General features: G+C 43.6%; 1 protein-coding gene across 1 annotated transcript in view; it reads left to right on the forward strand.

Annotated features, from left to right (window-relative positions):
* The first annotated feature begins 9,326 nt into the window (after nt 1-9,326).
* The window catches only part of SLTM (SAFB like transcription modulator), a 37,555-nt gene continuing 26,753 nt past the window's right edge, over nt 9,327-20,128 (forward strand). Inside the window, exons 1-2 of the mRNA XM_083413005.1 lie at nt 9,327-9,787; nt 16,112-16,199. Of these exons, the coding sequence (XP_083269131.1) occupies nt 9,545-9,787; nt 16,112-16,199 (331 nt within the window). The 5' untranslated portion in view covers nt 9,327-9,544. The remainder of the gene's footprint in view (nt 9,788-16,111; nt 16,200-20,128) is intronic.

The raw sequence follows: 20,128 nt of genomic DNA on the forward strand, positions 1-20,128 counted from the left end.
AGGGGGTTGTTTTTGGAAATGTAGTTCACATTTCTTTGGAAGATTGTTAAAACATATGTAGTATTTGTGTGTGCATTTGTGTGTACACACACACACACACACACATACACTTATATTTATTACAGTGCCTAACAAAACGGAGATTTTCAGTTCTTACAGCAAAAGGTTTCGGCTACTGCCTCCTTCAGGTGCTCTGAATTGAACCCTTCAAGGGTTCTTTAGCCAAGGTGGCAGTTCAAGGAATATTTGCAAGTGCGCCCTTTGCTGTAGCTTAGCAGTGCTGAGCTGGGGAGGCTTTCCTCTTAGGGCCCTCAGTAAGGGAAGTAGCCATCTCCCAGAGTGACCCATCTCACCTGTAGCACCCCAGTTATGGAACACCAGACCCTTCAAGTGTCCCTATTTCCCAGGGACAGTCCTGGAATTTCAGAAGCCATCCCGGTTTCTGATTTGATCCCAAAATGTCCCACTTTTCTTAAGATATCCCTATTTTCATTGGAGAAATGTTGAAGGGTATGGAGTCATGCGACCCCTGAGCCAAGGAAGTAAGTAACTACAACCTTGAGAAGACATCTGAATGCAGCCCTGTATAGGGAACTTTTTACATGTTTAATGTTTTGTTATGTCTTCATAGATGTTGGAAGCCACCCAGAATGATGGTATAATTATTATTATCATCATTATTATGGTTGTTGAATAAGACATCCCTATTTTCATTGGAGAAATACTGGAGGGTATGGAACACACTCCTCCCCTCCTTAGAAATTCAGTTGACACAAACTTTGTTTTAGGTCCCAACTGAAAAAGTGTCTTTTTGCCTGTCCACAGAATGCAGTGATTTAACAGTTAAACTGATTTTAATATTGATTGTTGTCATTGTTTTCCCTTTGTGCAATTCCACCCTAAGGTCTACAAACCAAACTAGGTTGCTGAAAAGTTGTTTAGATTTACTAAACAAGTATTAATTCACTTACACAATGCAGAATGTATTAGTACATCATCATATAGCATCATAACACTGATTATATTTTAATTGCAAGCCTTGTCACCATTATGGTTTATAGAAATAATTATCACCTATGAAAATTACAATGCCTCAGTCAATCTGCTATCATGCATGCAAGCAGGGGATTTTTCATAAAGAAAACACTATACAGTGGTACCTCAGGTTAAGTACTTAATTTGTTCCAGAGGTCCGTATTTAACCTGAAACTGTTCTTAACCTGAAGCACCATTTAACTAATGGGGCCTCCTGCTGCTGCCGTGCCACCGGAGTATGATTTCTGTTCTCATCCTGAAGCAAAGTTCTTAACCTGAAGCACTATTTCTGGGTTAGCTGAAGCGTATGTAACCTGAAGCGTATGTAACCCAAGGTACCACTGTATACATATCAACAATTGGCCCTTTTTAAATCCTCCTATAATAATAAGATGCAGTATATTCCTAATCAAAATCGCCTCTCTTTCATGTTGTCTTTGTGAGGAGGAGTAATCAATTTGTGCCTCAAACTCAGTGGAAATTTACAGAAGACCATGTATGCAGGCAGAGTCAGCAGCTTGAGCGTGCTTCCTGTCAGACCACAAAGACCACAAGAAGCTTCAAAATGCACAGCTCCCATATTAGGTAAAACTCGGATAATGAGTGTAGATTGGTCTATGTATTAGAATCGTGTTAAATTGCAATAGGTAGATTGTAAGCCAAGCCTCTAAGGGAGGGGCGGCAGCAATAGGAACAAAAGTCACGACCCGAAGCTGCTCGGGGCCTCTTCGCACTCTTGAGTGCGGGGGGGCCCGCCTTTGCAAACGCGTTACAAATAAAAGGGTTATCCTTATATCCAGGTTTCCTTGTCTTGTTTGGTGACCACGTTCAATATCTCACAAATTGGCGCTCCAACGTGGGGCCCTCGACGAGCTGTGCAGCGACCCCCGGTGAACGGGTAGGCGCCACTCCGATTTTTCGGAGAAACCCGACCCAGGGCGTGTCTGTGACGGTTCACGAGGGCTGATTGACGGAAACCTGATATAGGGAACTGAATCCGAGACTGAGAAGGAGAGAGATCGTGGTCGGGGACCGTGAGTACCCAGCGGGGACGCCCGCCTGTTCACTAGTCGTGGGAAACGGCGCTGAACTGCATTGGGTGAGTAAGCTTTGGGATTGGAAAGAAGGAGGGGGTGAGAGACTCGTCTCCTGAGTGAAAGAGAGGTTCCATACGGACGCGTGAGTGTGGATCAGGACCCTGTCCTGACGAGAGGATTAGCTTGCGGTTCCGTGGTCCCGCGAGGGAAACGGCCAGGCGATTCCGTGTGAATCTGTGAGTGAGCGGTTGTGAGACATTGTAACAATGGGCAAGGGACAGAGTACGTGTAGAAAAGGGTCTAATGGAGGAAAGCAGGATCCCATTGATCCGAATAGTCCCTTGGGGCAGGTCCTACTAGAATGGGATGAAGATGGGGTGAGACAGTATACCAGGGGCCTGTCAAAAGTAAAAATGATTAATTTTTAGGGTAGTTTGGCCCCAATATCCAATAGGACCTGAGGGAGGTTAAAATTGGAATCCAGAAGGGGAAACTGATACATATTGAAGGAAAGAGTGTACGTGACCAGGAAGCATGCCTCCTGAGAAGGGAGGGGGAAGAGAGACTGACTTGTCAGTAACGGGTGAAGCAGTTACTGGTGGGGCAAGATAGGGTTGTGTAAGGGGCTGTGCAAGTTGAGATAAACAAGGCTGTTGCGCATGCAAGGAAACCTCCCCACCCGATGCCCAAAGAAGGGAAGGGAGGAAATTGGGAAAATAAGGGAAAGGGGAGATGTGAGGAAGTCGAGGAAATAAGTAAATGAAAGATAAAGATATGGAAATTGGATGTGTTTTAGATGTTTTTTTGTGTGTGTGTGTGTTTTGATGTATTGTTTGAAATGGCAAAAATGACTGGCAGAATCTGAGACCAGGGAGAAGAGTCGATGGAAGAAGATTGGAAAAATTTAAAGTATATTTACAGAAATATTGCAAAATTGAAAAATGTTATAAAGGATTAAGCAAAAACTGACTGTTAATGGGCTAAAGTGGGAAGCTTAGACTGTGTTAAGATAAATTATAGAACAAGGATTGAGAAAGAGGGAAAGGATTTGCTGAATTAGCTAATTTGAACTAGAAAAAAAAAAAAAAGGAAAGTGTGAAGTGTGCCAAAGTAATCCAGTGAAAGGATGAATGTTTGAGTGGTCGGGGCTTAGCGTTTCCCCTTGGCTAAGCGTATGCAAGGGGCTGTGCATTTCTTGAAGTCACAGTCTGGAGTGAGAGCTGCTTGCCTGAATAAAATTGTCTCTAGGAGCGGATTACTTTTACTTTGTTGAGGAAAATTAAGATGGGGTCGGGAGGGAGTAAATGCACCCCTTTACAATGCTTTCTGAACAACTGGAAAGCGGCTACTAAAAATGATGATTGGGGATTCAAACTGAAGAGAGAAGAGGCTCAGGAGGACAAGCTGTGACAACCATGCCTTTGAGGGTGGTTCATGACTTTCCCGGGGTGCCAGACGCCAATGGAGTGGTCCCTGAGTGCACTTACACAGTGCAACATGTGCCACTTTCCAGTGCTGATGTATGTCACTGGAGAAACCAAAATCCATCCTTTGAGGAAAACCCAGCAAAAATTATTAAATTGTTTGAAGGCATTTTTAAAACCTATAACCCCACCTTTGACGACGTGCAGTACCTTCTAGACTCCATCCTGACCACTGAGGAGACTAGAAGAGTACATGCCGAGGCGAGAGCCTTTTTAAGGAACCAGGGAGTGGACGGGGGCCAACTTGACCAGGTCTACACCCCCCCCCACCACTCCACGGTGGAATTATCAGGAGCAGGCTGATTTAGCCAGCCTTACCACTTACAGCCAGCATGTGCTGACCGGAATACCTCCCAACATACCCCTTCAGGGACCCTAGTACGTTCATCTCAACCCCCTGCTGTGTTTTGGGTGGGATACGCCCGAGCTTGACCAAATGCAGGAGCCTTGGAGTCATTGGGGTTGGTGGCTGGGAATTGCAGTGGGAACCCTGTGCTCCTGGATGGCCATTTATTTCTGCTGGCATGAACGCCATAGAATTTGTGGGGAAAGCGCCCTGCAATTATTTCCCCTAGTTGTTCTATTGCTTTTTCTAGTAGGGGAGCCCACAGCTGCCGGAGTTCCCCCTTCTCTGGTATGGGGCCTCAATCTCACTAACCAGATGCGTGTTTGGGGAGCCCACAATCCCTATAATAGACCTGGGAGGGCTGGGACAAGTCCGGGTTGGACAGACTCCTACCACGTGGTTTGGGTTCAGGGACTCTTTGCAATGTTAATAGGGCCCCTGCTAATTCTTTTGCTCCTCTGCTTGTGTATTCCCTGCTTATTGCAATGCTTGCAAAATATGGTATAACGTTTAATGACAAAGATGATGAATCCTACGGTGATTGCCCTGATGAAGGAATATAAGCCAGTCCCCCAGGACGAACCTAAGTATATTGGATTGTCCAATAGAAAAGGAGGGTGGTTGGGAGACCCCAGAGGGACAAATGGTACTCCCCAAAACAACTATGATGGGAATCTTGGAGAAAGTGCACGAGAGTGGACATTTTGGGACTGAAGGAATGATTAACCTAGTTAAGCCCCTGTATTGGAGCCGTGACATGTGGCCAATGGCTCATGCCATCGCCTGGAAATGTTTAATTTGTCAGAAGGTTAATAAAACGCGGGCAAAGAAGACAGAAAGAGGGGGGAGACCCCTCGCAGTATGGCCTTACCTGACAAAGCTGGGGAACCCCCAGATAGTATTCAAAGACTTGTTTCTGAGGAAATATTTGCAGTCACTGTCCCAGTCCTTATTATCTCTCCATAGGCAGGGAGTCTTGGCACAAAGACCCCCGTTGTTGGAACAACAACACCTTATTCCAGCCTGGCGACTTGGTCCTGATCAAAACGTGGAAGGCGGAGAAGCTCAGCCCGAGTTGATGGTCCTTTCCAGGTCCTGCTCACCACTGAGTCAGCAGTACGGACCCGAGAACACGGATGGACTCACTATCACCGGGTAAAAAGGGCCCCGCCTGAGAGTTGGACGGCAACACCGAGCCCAGACAATCCGTTGAAGGTGAAACTCACCAGATCAGGGACCAGGAACCAGGGAGGAGATTAAGGACAGTGAATGCTTTCCTGATGTGTTTATTTTGTACTTGCAAGTGTTTCTACGAATGTTGTTGCTGCGCTCACTGTGAAGCATGTGTTTGTTGCGTGCATTGTACTGAAGAATGCTCTATAGTCTTTGTAGAGGACATAATAATTCAATATTGTAGAGTCACTCTGCAGGGGGTGGTCCATTGTGAGTTACTAGAGACCCCCACTGTAGTACAGGCCCTAAGATATTTGAGGAAGTGGACACCCCCAGAATGATCCTGAAGGGAAAGTGGGGCCTAGCCCTCCTAGTCCTGGGCGTAGCTCAGGCTAGCAACGACTCATCGTGTATTGAATGCATCCAGACTACCAAAACAGGGAACAAAGTTACCAAAACTTTAATGTATTATAATGTAGCCCCAGAGTGTGTCGCTCAGCTAAGCCCGTGTGTATACAATCAAACCCAATATAATCGGTGCAAAACCAAGGAGAACAAGATGGAGTGTTATGAACCGCTGGTAGTGGGGCCGATCACGTCAGGCATATATGTATATGGATATAAAGGGGGAACTGCAAACAAAGGGGGGGAAAGGAAGAAAATGTTCTCTATGGCCCAAGACAGGCAGGGGTAACGAGGAGAGGGAAAGCAGTCCACGTATGTTTCAATGCATGCACCGCTATAGCCAAGGGACAAGGCCCGAATAACTAGGCAGGAGTGACATGTGGGTCCCACAGCTGGGAATAGTCATATTTACAGGACAGGAAGTACTTGTTCAAACGGATAGGAGAGACCAATGTGGGAGCAGGGAGTGGGACGTGGAATTATTGGTACACGGAGGGAGTCAATAGGCAGCCCAGTTACAGGGGACCTGAGGGGGGTAAATATCACCACTAGGGGAGCATCCACAGACTGCAAATCTGGAGGATGCAATCCCGTCTGCCTATGGGTCAAGGAATCTACAACAACCACACCGAAACACATATACCTAGGATTGGGGATAGATGGTACAGGGAAGGATCCTTATGGCTACTTAATTATTCAGGTACACACGAGCAAAGTAACAAAGAGACCCATTACGGTCTTTGATAGTTTGAGGAACAGATGCAACAGCTCAACCATCTCCCTCTTCCACCTAAAGCTCACAACATGTTTCTAAGCTTAGCCGAAACAATTGCAAAAGAACTAACAGTCAGGAATTGTTTTGTATGCGGGGGCACCAACATGGGGGATCAATGGCCCTGGGTAGCCCATGAGGTGAACTATACTGAGGTCTATAAAAGCCAAAAGAATTTTACCTACCACCATTTGGGAAATGAGATATGGCAGATCTCTAATCAGCTGGTGGGAACAGAATGCTTTCTAAGGAATGACACAATGGAACATGGGTAGGGAATATGCCCTGCCTAGGGCAATGGAATAATAAAGAATAGTGGAGCTCGGATAATTCCTCCAAGAAGTGGCCCTCACCTTTAGCCAACATGACTAATATGACCTTTCTGCAGGACCCCCAAAATACCACTTTAGAATGGACAACTCCAGATGGATTTTATTGGGCATGTGGGTCCTATGCATATAACCGGCTCCCTTTAAAATGGACAGGATCATGCGTGTTGGCCACCTTGCGGCCTAGCTTTTTCTTGCTCCCCTTAGAAGTAAAATCCAAATTGGGAATGCCTGTCTACGATGAAATAGGGCCCAGGAAAAAGCGGGCTACTCATATAGGGAATTGGAAAGAGATGGGACTGCAGGGTCATTCGGACGGGATCCTATTAATTTGCTAAACCGAATAATACGCTTACAAGCTGTGGTAGAGATAATTACTGATGAAACTGCTTCTGCTTTAACTAAACTGGCTAAAGAAAGTGCCAAGAGCCGCACTTATATTATGCAAAATAGATTAGCGCTCATTATTTATTGGCCAAGGAAAGGAGGGGTTTGTGGTAAATTTAACCTGACTAATTGTTGTATTGAAATAGATGATAGTGGAAAAGTAGTTAAGGATATAGCAGACCGTATGATTAGGCTAGCACACGTCCCGGTGCAAACATGGGAAGGGTTAAACTTTAAAGATATGTTTGGATCCTGGTTTCCAAAATTGCCCGGGCTACAGGCAATAGTGGCCCTTATTGGACTCATAGCTGCTGGGTGTGTGTTAATTCCATGTGTTTTGCCCATATTTGTAAGGGCAATCAATAATTCTCTTTCTCTACTAGCGCAAAGGCAGGTCCAAACCCAGCTAATGTCCATGCGGTATGCCCCTGTGCCTACGGAGGGCGAAGAAGGAGAACATTGGGAATTGTTATGTGAATTTGAGGCAGGGTACAACAAGAGGGGGGATTGTGAGGAGGAGTAATCAATTTGTGCCTCAAACTCAGTGGAAATTTACAGAAGACCATGTATGCAGGCAGAGTCAGCAGCTTGAGCGTGCTTCCTGTCAGACCACAAAGACCACAAGAAGCTTCAAAATGCACAGCTCCCATATTAGGTAAAACTCGGATAATGAGTGTAGATTGGTCTATGTATTAGAATCGTGTTAAATTGCAATAGGTAGATTGTAAGCCAAGCCTCTAAGGGAGGGGCGGCAGCAATAGGAACAAAAGTCACGACCCGAAGCTGCTCGGGGCCTCTTCGCACTCTTGAGTGCGGGGGGGCCCGCCTTTGCAAACGCGTTACAAATAAAAGGGTTATCCTTATATCCAGGTTTCCTTGTCTTGTTTGGTGACCACGTTCAATATCTCACATCTTGATTACAATTGATATAAAAAATGCAAGCTTCGTGATCAGAACCCCCCGAACGAAGTCCGCCCAAAAATTTATAATTTGGTAAAAAATGCAAGCTTTAAAGTTGTATATCAGCTGGAGATCAAATAAAAATAATTGCCATTAAAAACATATCTGGATAAGAATTATTTGGATACCTATTAAAATCTACATGATAATGTAGAAGAATAAATAATATATACTTTCTGGTGTGTGGTTTTTATAATAGTGAGATTTTCATTTATTTTTGCTTTTAAAAAAGGAGTTAAAATGTATATGGCTCACTTAGGATTTAAGCCGTGCAAGGTTTTATCCTGTATGTTTAAGTACATTCTCACTAAATTTGAAAGTGGTGTCGTAGTGCTTTAAAAATGCGGTGAGACTGTGGCCTTGCTCCACACCTTATTTGAGTGCTTTAGTTTGGCAGGAATGTGGCCTTAGTCTGTGATAATGTCTCTTCCTTGCCTTGAAGGATGAGGAGAAATAAGGGAGTGATACAGAGATCCTACCCCCAGGCTGAAAAAGATCCCCCAGGCAGAGGATCTCAGGGTTCTTGTAGATCCCACAATCCTGAAGTCTGCCCATCCTTGGTGTAATGAGCGTGTGCCTGCTTGCATCTATGGATTCACACATTACATACCTGCATATATTATTTGTTCTACCATTTGTGTTCTGCTTCTAGCCAAAAAAGGCTTCCAGCTTACACACAGTTTGATCAATTTAAACAATAGATTGATCATCCTTACCTCCAGGGTTTATAATCCTACAAGCCTATTGAAATCATGCACTGTACTCTTTTCGGCACCTGCTGAAAACAATATTCTTTAGACAAGCCTATCCAGATGCTTAGAAAGTTGAGGTAATTTAAATCTGCTTTAGTATTTTAATTTTTGTATGTTTTAAAGTATGGTTGTGAATTTTTCTCATTTTTATTGCTCTCTCTTTTCATCAGCCGCATTGAGGTTTGTTTTTGCAATCAAGCAGTGTATAAGTTTTATGAAATAAATGAGCAATAAATGATAAAAGTCAGGGCACAAAAGGGGGGGAAGCACAAAGAAGGATAAAAACAAAAGCAAACTCAAGTCTTAAAGTTATGTAGTAATAGTTCCTATAATACGCTGCTGAAATGGAAGCAGCCTGATGGAATCAGCCGAGGTGGGAGACCTGTGATGCAGAACTACAACTCCCAGCACTCCATGCTGCCTGGGTCTAATGGGAACATTTTTGAACGCTCAAACGCCCCCCCCCCCCCCTCCACAATAAGCCCCGCTTCCTTTCTCTCTCTCCCAATAAAGTTCAAGCTCCTGCCTTCCGGCAATCCAACTAACCAATCCGCATGCTTGGAAGAGTAAAAAAGAGGCGGAGCCGAGCGCCCCTCGCGGCGTGCGAGAGAAAAGGCGCAGCGGAAGACAAGGCTCCCTCCAGTTACACGCATGCGCTCAGACTCGGGCACGGCCCGCCCGCCCCGCATGTCCGCCCGCTCCGCAGCCTCGGCGTCTCTTCCATCCGGGTCCTTCCTGAGCGCGACTCGCCAATAGGCGAGGAGGCGAGAGGCGTGCGCGTGCGCTCTGGAGGGCCGGCCTGCCTGGTTCCGAGGCTGAGGGGGAGGGGCGCTGCATTGTGCGAGCTGCAGAAGCGGCAGCAAAATGGCCGCTGCGCCGTCTGGGGCCGCCGCCGCCGCCTCCTTCGCCTCCCCCGCCGCCTCGGCCACCGCTGCCTCGTCTTCCTCCTCCTCTTCTTCGGCCAGCGGCGCCCCGGGCCCCAACCAGACGCCGACGGAAAGCAAGAAAATCACGGAGCTGCGGGTTATCGACCTCAAGTCCGAGCTGAAGCGCCGCAACCTGGACGTGGCCGGCGTCAAGACCGTCCTCATCGCTCGCCTCAAGCAGGTGAGGAGGAGGAGCGGGGTAGGCCGCGGGTCCCGCAGCCAAGCGCCGACCTGGCCTGGGGAGGGAGCGGGGAGGGCGCGGGGCCTCCGTGAGCGCCCGGCTCGCCTTGCCTCCCCGGCCTCTCCCTCTCTCCGCCGCTCGGCGTCCTTCCTCTTAACCGCCTTCCAACGAAGAAGCGCCGCCGCCGGCGGGCGGAAGGCTTTCCTGCGTCCCGTGAAGGCTTTTCTTCTTCGTTTGCCCCCGCAATTTGCAGGCTGGTAGCGCATACGGAGACGCCGTGGGGCTTGATAGGGCTTAAAAAACAGAAAACTATTTCGAGAGAACTATTTGTAGGCGGTTCTGTGGCAATGGCTGTTCTGTATCCCGCCCTGAGATCTGCTATAGGGCAGCCGATAAAAAATGTGCTTAATGAAACAAATGGGCGAGATTGAAAGTGAGGGAAGGAGGCGGGAAACCCTCAGCAGTCAGCGAAGGAGGGCATGTGTGGAGTTGGGCTTGTGCTCAGCTAAGTCACGATGCACCTTCGTTTTTATTATTTCCTCCAAGGAGCTCCGGGTGGTCTGCATAGTGGTTGTCTCTCTCACACACCCCTCCCCAAAAAATATAAGGTGAATCAGACCAGCAGTTAATGACTGGCTCAAGCTCTTCCAGCGAACTTCATGGCTAAGTGAAGATTTGAACCTGGCTAGTCTGACTGGTCAAACCATTATTCCACCTTGTCTCCTGAGAATCATTGCATATGGCTGTGCATTTATCATTCAGTAAATGTTTGTGAAGTTGTCTTGTATCTCGGCTTCTAGAGGCGGGGGTGGTTCATACTACACTTATTTTGAAAGTTCTGCATTGGCTGCCTTATCACTTCTGGGTTTAGCTTAAGGTGTTCGTGGTATTTGACTTTTAAAACTTTAAAAGATATGGGACGCAAATTCACGAAGCAGCATCTTTTCCCATACCAGCCGACCCATATCTTAAGATCTTCTGAAGAGGCCTGCTCCAAGTTCCTGGTTTTGTACTATGCTTCTACAAATGAGATTCACAAACGAGAGTGATGTTTTCTCTGGTGGTATCCCAGATATGTAATGCTCTTCCTGTGGTGCCAACGTTACAGGTTTTCAGACACCATGTGAAAACATTTCTATATGCTTGGGCATTTTAGATTAGATTAGATTTTTTAAAAATCATGTCCAGGTCTGTTTCGGGGTATCTTGTTTTGTTTTATTGGATATTATTAGGTTTCCTTTTAGTTTTAAAATGGATTTTTGTATTGAATGAAATTTATTTACTCTTTCTACACCACTATGGAATCTTTTAATGAAGGGTTGCTAAATATTTTAAAGAAAGTAAAATCTTGTTTGTTAGGTTTTCAAAGGCCTATTGTAGTTTAATGTTTGTACAGCACTTATAAACTGGTTATTTTGGAAGTCCCCAACATTTATATCTGGAACCCTTGGCATATTTAAGAAAATCACAGGTTTGTACTGAGATCCATGACAGTTATCCTGCTATAAGTTGTTTCTGGTACCTGCAGGCAGACGTAGTGAAAGTTCTGTTAATCACCAATTGCTGTTAATGTGTTCGTGACAGACTTTTAATTTGCAAACTGTTGAATCCTGTACTGCTGCACCCCCATTTCTTCACGGTTGTTACCCTATTTGCAGATGTCATAATTCCCGAGTCTCCGTTCTTTTGCCCAAGGCACAGAACAAGGGCAGCTCCATAGGTTGAGTGTTAGATTTATTGATTTATTTAAGAACACTTTTAACCCATTCTTCATTGATAGGCAAACTCAGAGTGGTGTACAGTAAAACAAATTAAAATTGCAGATAAACAGCTTCGTCTAGTCACAGGGTAGGTAAAACTAACAACTAAGCATTAGTAAAACAAGAATCAAAAGAAAGAGAAATAACCTTCCTACCTAACAAAACCTGTGCAAACAAATAATACTTTTAGCTGGCAATGAAAATGAATTGGTGCCAGCCATAACCATGGATTCCACAACCATGGACCACTACAGAAAAGGTCCCTGTATGCTGTCTGTATGGCATAATCAACATGTGACAGAAGTGAGCTGAAACTCAGTGACCTGTCCCTCACTTTTGAACACAGATCATATATTGCTTTCAAGATGAACATGAATAAACTGTGATTAAAATACCAGATTAAATGTGTTGGGTATGGCCAGGAGATTTAGTCCCCCTCCCACCTGCTCCTCCCATGCATTTATTGTTTTCTGCCCAGGACTACAATTGTTTCAAGTACATACTAGATTGGTTTAACTTTGTGGGCACAGGTGTCTAATGATGCATATATTGTTTGTATGTTATCATTTAGTATGGAGGACTGCTGCATGACGTGTGCAGCTATCCTGTACCTGTAGAATTGCTTGGACTGTACCTGGGTCTCATATCCATGCATAACAGACTCTCAGATCAATTATATTAGGTAGTCGGTCTGCTCAGTCTGGTTCATGTTCATTCAGAAGTCTCACTTCTAAGCAGGGATGTGGGTGGAACATTTTCTCAAAGGAGTAATTTCCAGAGCTTTATTTTTCCACGGTAAAAAAAATACTTCATAAGTTCTTTGGTAACAATGAATGGTTGCCATTTGCAAATAAATTTTAGGCAACCTTGGTGATTCCAAAGTTGTTAGTTTGAGTACAAAATGCAAGTAAAATATCCAAATACTACGGGGGGGGGGGGGGAGAGACTGTGACCATCGTTCTTGATGATTGGCCATGTAGACTGGGTCTTTAAGGGGAAACATGCTGTGCTTGTATTATTTAATTATCATAATTATTGTCATTCTGTGCTACTTTTCCTCTCATAGGAGGAAGTGCAGTATAAGGTAGTTTACAGCATAATAAAATTTGAACTTAAGAAATCATGTTAGATATTAAAGCTACATATCTAAACATATCGCCTAGGTCTTGCCGATCACATGGTCGGCGGTTTGAATCCCCGCGGCGGGGTAAGCTCCCGTCTTTCGGTCCCAGCTCCTGCCCACCTAGCAGTTCGAAAGCACTCTTAAGTGCAAGTAGATAAATAGGTACCGCTTTATAGCGGGAAGGTAAACGGCGTTTCCGTGTGCTGCGCTGGTGCAGGCTCGCCAGAGCAGCTTCATCACGCTGGCCACGTGACCCGGAAGTGTCTCCGGACAGCGCTGGCCCCCGGCCTCTTAAGCGAGATGGGCGCACAACCCTAGAGTTGGACACAACTGGCCCGTATGGGCAGGGGTACCTTTACCTTTTTATCTAAACGAAAAAACCTAACTCATCCCAGGGACATTTAAATTTCTTGTGATGATGCTGGTATGATCCTGTTTGATTAAAATTTCTGTGGCAGTCAATCAGTGAGGTCTCTCAATTATCCCTCTATATATTTTCATTGGAATGAAATCCAAGGATACTTTGCAGGAGAAACTGGAGAAGGAGAGAAACCTGCACATGGTTAGGCAGCTTAAGTCACATTGAACAAAGGTGTATCTAGGGTCCTTTGCGCCCTTGCCAAGGAGTGATATCTGCAACCCCCCCCCCAATAACTTCTTCCATGTTTGATCTCGCCACTTATTGAACATACATTTAAGCTGTAATTATCACTGACTGGGGAAGGGACCCCCAGGGTCGTTTAGTCCAACCCCCTGCAATGCAGGATTTTTTATTTTTGTATCTCATTGCCATTCAATTCCCATCTTATAATTTTCTCCTTTGTATGCCTGTTGGAGGGGTATGAGGAGGTGATGAATATTTCCACCCATACCTTCTGCAAATGTGATATTCAAAAGTAAGGACAACAGGGTTGAGGTTTTATGACCTTAGTTTAAAAAAAATCAGCATTATGATATTCTTTAAGATATGTGGTGACAATAATTATACACAATATTCCAGGAGCAGCTACAGAATAGACTTGTATAAGGCCATTACGATATTTCCATTTTCCCCCAATCTTTTTCCTAATGGTCACCCATTTTACTGCTGCCACAACCTGGATCAACTTCTTGAGCTTTCCACTATAAACTTAAGATCTCATTCTTGGTCAGTCACTGCAAGCTCAGACCTCAATAGCATATATGTAATGTTAGAATATTTTGCCCCAGCATGCATCACTTTACATTTGTTAACACGGGACCAGATTAAACCATTCACCCAGTTTGAAGAGATCCTTTTGGAGTGCCTTACAGCCTCTTTTAGTTTAAACTACCCCAAACAACTTGGTGTCATCTCCAAGAAGGGTTAGAAAGATGCTCTGTCTCATGCTGCAGTCTTGGGTTCAAAAAGCAGACGACAACACATCCAGTAAATCTCACTGTCACAAATGGGCAGGACCGGAACAAAGAATTAGACCAGAATGGGTTTCTTATCTATTTCAAAATAAAAGCACTTACACTTCTCCCTCCATACCAGATACACAAAATCAAACTTCAGAATGGGCAGGTACACAGGAAGGATGGCCCACCCCCCGCAAAAAGCCTCCTTTTTGACATAATTTCCAGTTTGCTCTCCCCACCCCCGTGCTCAACCTGCATTCCTAGGGAAAAAAAGATGCAGCAGAATCCAAATAAAGGGATCAAACCTTTGTTTTTCCAGGCAAGCCAGCAAAAATAATACTATGAGAAGAAATGAAAGGCAACATGAGAAAAGCAGCATTGCTTTACTGCAAGGTGGATTTGATTTAATTCAAATCGATTTAAATTACGATTTAAATCACTAGTCAGGAAGGCTTTATTTAAATCACTGGTCAGTAAAACTTGATTTAAATCATTTTTTTACAGAGAGACTCATTGCTGGTATAATGTTAATATTGACAACCATATGAAGGTTTCACTTTTGGAATAATAAATTTTCAGAGTAGTTTTCACAGTTATATCAAAAATTACTGATTTGGTTATACTATTAGAAATACATAGAGAATTGTGAAATTATGGTGAGGTTTAATATGTTAACTGTTTATATTTGGATAACTTTTCTGCTGTTATCCAGCAGGAGAAAAATAATTATTTCCTTAATAACCATTTAAACAATTTATTTAACTGAAACAAGAACATTATAGCATATGTATCCATGTTTGTTAACTGATGTGGTTAAACTTTTTTTTTTAAAAAAAACCCCACCTTAGACTGAGTTTTAGCATGCATGAAAAACTTAAAGCAAATCCTTATTTCCTGATGAAGAGCCGTTGGACTATAATGTAACTTAAATAAAAGACTATATTTAGAAAGATTTTTCCTCCAAAAGCATTATATTTTAAAAATCCAATTTAAATTTTAAAAATCTGATTTATTTTTTTTAAAAAACCGATTTTTATTTTATTTGTAAATCATTGATTTTTATCCACCCAGCTTTACAGCTAGATAGGGCTGGGCCACGTCAGCTTTTCAACATTGCGATGCAGCACCAGCCAAACATCACGATATGGCAATACAGTGTTGAGATGAAGGGGATGCAACATACACACACCCCCAAGTTAGGAGAGGGGAGGGATGAGAGCCACCTTCCTGCTTTGCGTTGCTTGCTAGCCTCCCCAGCACCACAATCCCTTCCCCTAGGATAGCTGCTTTCCCACGGAGCCAAATTCTCCTTTGGGGTCTGCTGTGCTCCTGTCTGATTTCAAGCATCCTTCACTTCTGATTCTCCATGCCCCACAGAGACCTAGGAAGAGGATGCCCCCAGCCTTAGTGGCCCAGTGGAGACTGGCCAAACGTGAGGCCTGTACCTTACCTTGGGCATTGCTGGGCCTGCATGGCAGAAAGGCTCCTCTTCACCAGGCACTTGGCTCCCAGGCAGGCATTGCACACAGCAAGCACAAGAAAGGCCAGAGCAGTGCTTGCCTGCATGCCCAGCTTCCTACTTGTCTGTCCATTCCTAACGGCAAGGGCTGGTGGACTGGCTGGCTAGGTAGGCTCCCTCTCCCAGTTGTTTGCTTATTCCAAGGCTGCCTCTGTTGCTGGCAATCAGCACCCACTGGCCAGCCCCAGAGGCACCATTCGCCTGCGGAGCTTGTAGCCAGGGCTACTACAACATACAGCTACACAAGCCTTTGGGAGGCAGAGAGATGAGAGGGCACCAGAGGGAAGAAAAGAGGGACTGAGGCTGGTGTTGCCCACGGCACCCCTGACCATCATTCAAGGCACCCCAGGGGTGCCTTCTCATTATTATAAAGTGCTATTAGGATCTTCCTCAAGCACCTCACCAGAACTATGCAATATGAATTACACTTTGTCCTTTGCAAAATGCCCTTAACTTGAAGTTTATTGTATCAGTGCAAAAACTAAATTGTACTTCATGAGTAAAATGTTTGTATAACCCAGTCCTGTGTTTCATTTTGTTAGGCTATTGAAGAAGAAGGAGGGGACCCAGATAATATTGAAATAGCTGTCTCAGCTGATACTCCAAACAAGAAACCAACCAAAGGAAAAGGTCAGAACTTCTGAAAGTAAACTTTATTAAAATGGTGGTGTTAGGTAAAGAATCTGCTATTGAATTTTTAAACACTTTTCTGCAAGTAGAAGGTATCCTGGTATTTACTGAGATACTAATTAACTGATATCTTGATCTTGATCACACCAGTTTGTTTGAAGCCTTCGACTACACTGCCCTTTGTTCCTTTATAGTACAAATGTCTAATTTGCTAATCTCCAGATGTTACCAGACTCTAACTCCAGTTTTTGCCATCCTGGCCATAATTGGGGCTTCTGGGAGTTCAAGTCCAGCAACATATGGTAGCCACTCTTGCTTTCCTGGCTCAGTCAACATTTTAAATTTATGCCTTGTTTTTCTTAACTTAAAAAGCACAGCTATCAGTATAGTTAGTGGTTCAGCTGAAAATTTTGACTGAAATTATTCTTCTAAATGCATTTGATTCGTCATCGTAAGTTTATTGTTCTAGCCAAAGGCCATGACAAACTTGTAAAATCATACAGAACATAGATCTATAATATAAGAGAAAAAAGATACCAGAGGCACCAACAAGCTTAAATCTAACTTAATTTCAGATTGCACCTCTGAATCACCAAAACAACTTATAGCAATTTTATCTAAAACACATTTTCCCTGAACTTTTTAGCTGCCAGTGTGTAGAGGGACCCTCCATTATTGTCATTCAAAAGAAACTCATTTCTGCCAGGGTGTAACTGCTTGCTTGTGAGAACAAAAGTTTCTGAAAGTGATCTCCTGGATCTCTGTATAAAGAGCAATCTAACAGATAATGAGTGATGTCTTCCCCCACAAAGTATTTCTGCATACGGCACCTTGTTATGGTAATGGCCATCCAAGGTTGCAGTTGGCATCACTTGGAAACACAGCTCAATAAAGGCATTTCTTAAGAAACGGTGAGAGTTTGGTCAGATAACTAGCTCTGAAATGCTTTGTTGTCAGGAGTGGGTACTAAGGAGGAAGTATGGTGTTCCTAATTACTTACAAGTCCCTTCTGGATTCTAGCCAGAAGAGCCAATCTCTCAATTAACACCAGTGTTTGAAATTAACCAGTCGCTAATTTGTTTGTTTTTTGCAACTCAAGACCGCCACCTAGCAGACCAAGTCACGTGCTCTGCAAGTGGCTGTGCAGGAGAGCTGAGGGGAACATCTTTGACTGAATTTGCTCTGAGGACTGCTAGGAAGCTGCAATACAAAAAAAACAGGCCACCAAGCCAGCCAGCCTTCCTTCAGGTCCTAGAGAAGGCTGCTGGATGCTTATTGCAGGCAGCACAGAGGAGAACAAGTGCTGCTCCTAGTTGCAAAAGGAAGCATCTTTTACCTCAATAAGCCAGCCCCATCTCCCATAAGCCGAAGGCCAGGAGGGTCTCTCTACCCAAGAGGAGAAAGTCGCCCACTAATGTTTCCCATTTTTTTTATGTCAGAAAACAACCCTCCCAATACCACAAATTGCAAAAAGAACCATTTTTTTTTTTACAAAAAAATAAATAGAAAGTGCTGTTGCATTGGGGGCAGGGAAATGGTGACTAACCATTCTGTTTTTGTGCCCACAACCCAGGTTCTAGGAGACATTTGGTGAATAGTTTTTGCATCTCAGTTTCTAACACTGATTGACAGTTATTCAAGGCCAATGTAGAGTTCAGTTCTGGAAAATAATAATAGTCTAAAACATCTTGACAGAGTTAGTTATTACCCAATTCCGTATAGCACAGCACAGGAAAACACTCAATTGGTACAGTAGTGATTCTTTTAATATATTTTAACTAGATGCGGTCCGCTCTTGCCTCACAGGTTGACCACTTGTATTCCATATATGGATATTGTGGACATTTCCCAAAACTTTAATGGAGTTCAAACAGACCCACAAATTTCAATGCCATAGGGCATTTGAGTAAGCACTGCTACCAAATAACTTTAGGGCAGGTTCATTCCGCTTCCCTCCCTTATTGTAATATAACATTTTTCAATGCCCCTCTGGTTTTCTAGGCTTGGACATTCCATTTGACACTTCCAAGAGCCAGTTTCACTAAAGAGTACATCCAAGTATCTAAATGAGGCAGTTTGTTCTATAGCTTGTTTCTCTAAACACCATTTATACCAAGGCCTGTCTTTGCCTAAATCATAATCCTGGTCTTATAGCAATTCATAGATAGGCTTTCCAGTTTACAGTATTTAGTGAGCACCTCCAGGAGATTTTTGAGTTCCAGTCAGGAAAGTGAGAGGAGCACTAAATCATCTACTTACATCAAGATTGAGATCATTCTGTTCCTAATTACCAGAAAGTTAAAAGGCATGGGGGCCAGTATGCAACCTTGCTTTCACTCCTCATGACATTTTAAAGGCATCAGTCATACTACCATTTAAACCTACTATGACCCTCATTTTTGTGTTTCTGCATAGTTCTTGAATCAATAGCAGAAGTCTATAGTCAATGTTGGCAATTTGAAATTTCTTGCACAGTCTATTGCAATTAATATAATTGAATGTAGCAGACAGAACAATAAAGGTTGCATAGATTATTCTTAATGTTCTTAGTATATTTCTTTATAATACGGTTCCAAGTAAAACATTGATCAATGCTACTGTGTCCTCTGAACCCTGCTTATTCTTCATGAATAAAGTTACTTTGCAGCCAGTTTGATAACAACCTAATTGGCTGGGCCCACCCATGCATAAGTGAAGTGCATGTAAGTGGAGAACACCCTGGAGAGTCCTCATGGCTCCTGAAGAGACCTTTCCCAGAGCCCAAAGAGGACTTCCTCTTCGGGCTCTGGGAAAGGTCTCTTCATGAGGACTTTGGAGCCAGAGCCCAAAGAGGATGTCCTCTTTGGGCTCCAAAGTGGTTTCCTTGCAGAGTCCAGAGGGGCAGCAGGGCTTTGTTGAGACTGCTCTGCCTCCCACCTAACAGCTGATGTGCAGGGTACTACAGCAGCAGCTGCTTCCCTACACATCAGCAGAGCAGCTCAAGAAAGTCCCACTGGCCCTCCAGCTCGTGAGGACACCCTCTCCAGAGCCCGAAGAGGACATTGGGGAGTTGCCTGTATTTAAAGAGTGAAAAAAATTGTTCCCTTATTTCCAGGAAGTTGTACCATAAATTATGCAAAATTTCAGCTTTTCCCATCACAAGTTCTATAACAGTGAAAGGTTAAATATAATTTAGCATAAAGAGCATGCTGTCATACAAGTAGCTTATATTGTGCAGTAAAGATAAAACTTTGCTCAGTAAATTTACTGAAGATTTTGTTTTGTTTTGTAGTATTTGAGGGGGAAACCAAAAAGTTTTTTTAAAAAGAACTCTCAGTTGAAAAATTACAGGCCAAGCTATGAATTTGTGGAAGCACACCTGCTGAAAAATAAATCACCCATTGCTAAATCAAATTGAGTGATGTGATTCTCTGCTCAACTGAGCTAAATAAAGATATTCAGACACTGTTTTTTGCACAAATTGAGTGCTTTTCAAGGTGGGCATCTTGAGTTCCAAGGAATAGTGTTCAACAAAGTGGCTTTTCTGGAAAAATCTGAAACTGCCACGTTTCCTTAATATTGTGCCGGCATCATTGTTACTAATTTACTTGTGAAGTAAAAAAATTTCCATAGAAAAATTAAGAATTGGGATTTTTTCACTTTTGGAAACATTTGTTCAAATCATCAGTAGTAGTATGGGTATTCTAACCCCACAGGAACAGTGACTACTGGGGCATGTGAATACTACCTGTTCTTTGTTTTTAGTGGTGTACATTAAATTTACAAACACCTTAGAATATTTGGCTGTGGTAATTGTTTGGTTAGTAAAAAAATTGAAAGCATTAAGTTTGTTGAGATGCATTTATTTTAAAGGGTCATTCCATATCATGTCATCCAATTTTCTTAATATATTGTACACTTGTTGAATGACCAAAACTAAGTTTAAATCT

Source organism: Podarcis tiliguerta (assembly GCF_965153285.1).
Source record: "Podarcis tiliguerta genome assembly, chromosome: 14".
NCBI classification, from domain to species: Eukaryota; Metazoa; Chordata; class Lepidosauria; order Squamata; family Lacertidae; genus Podarcis; species Podarcis tiliguerta.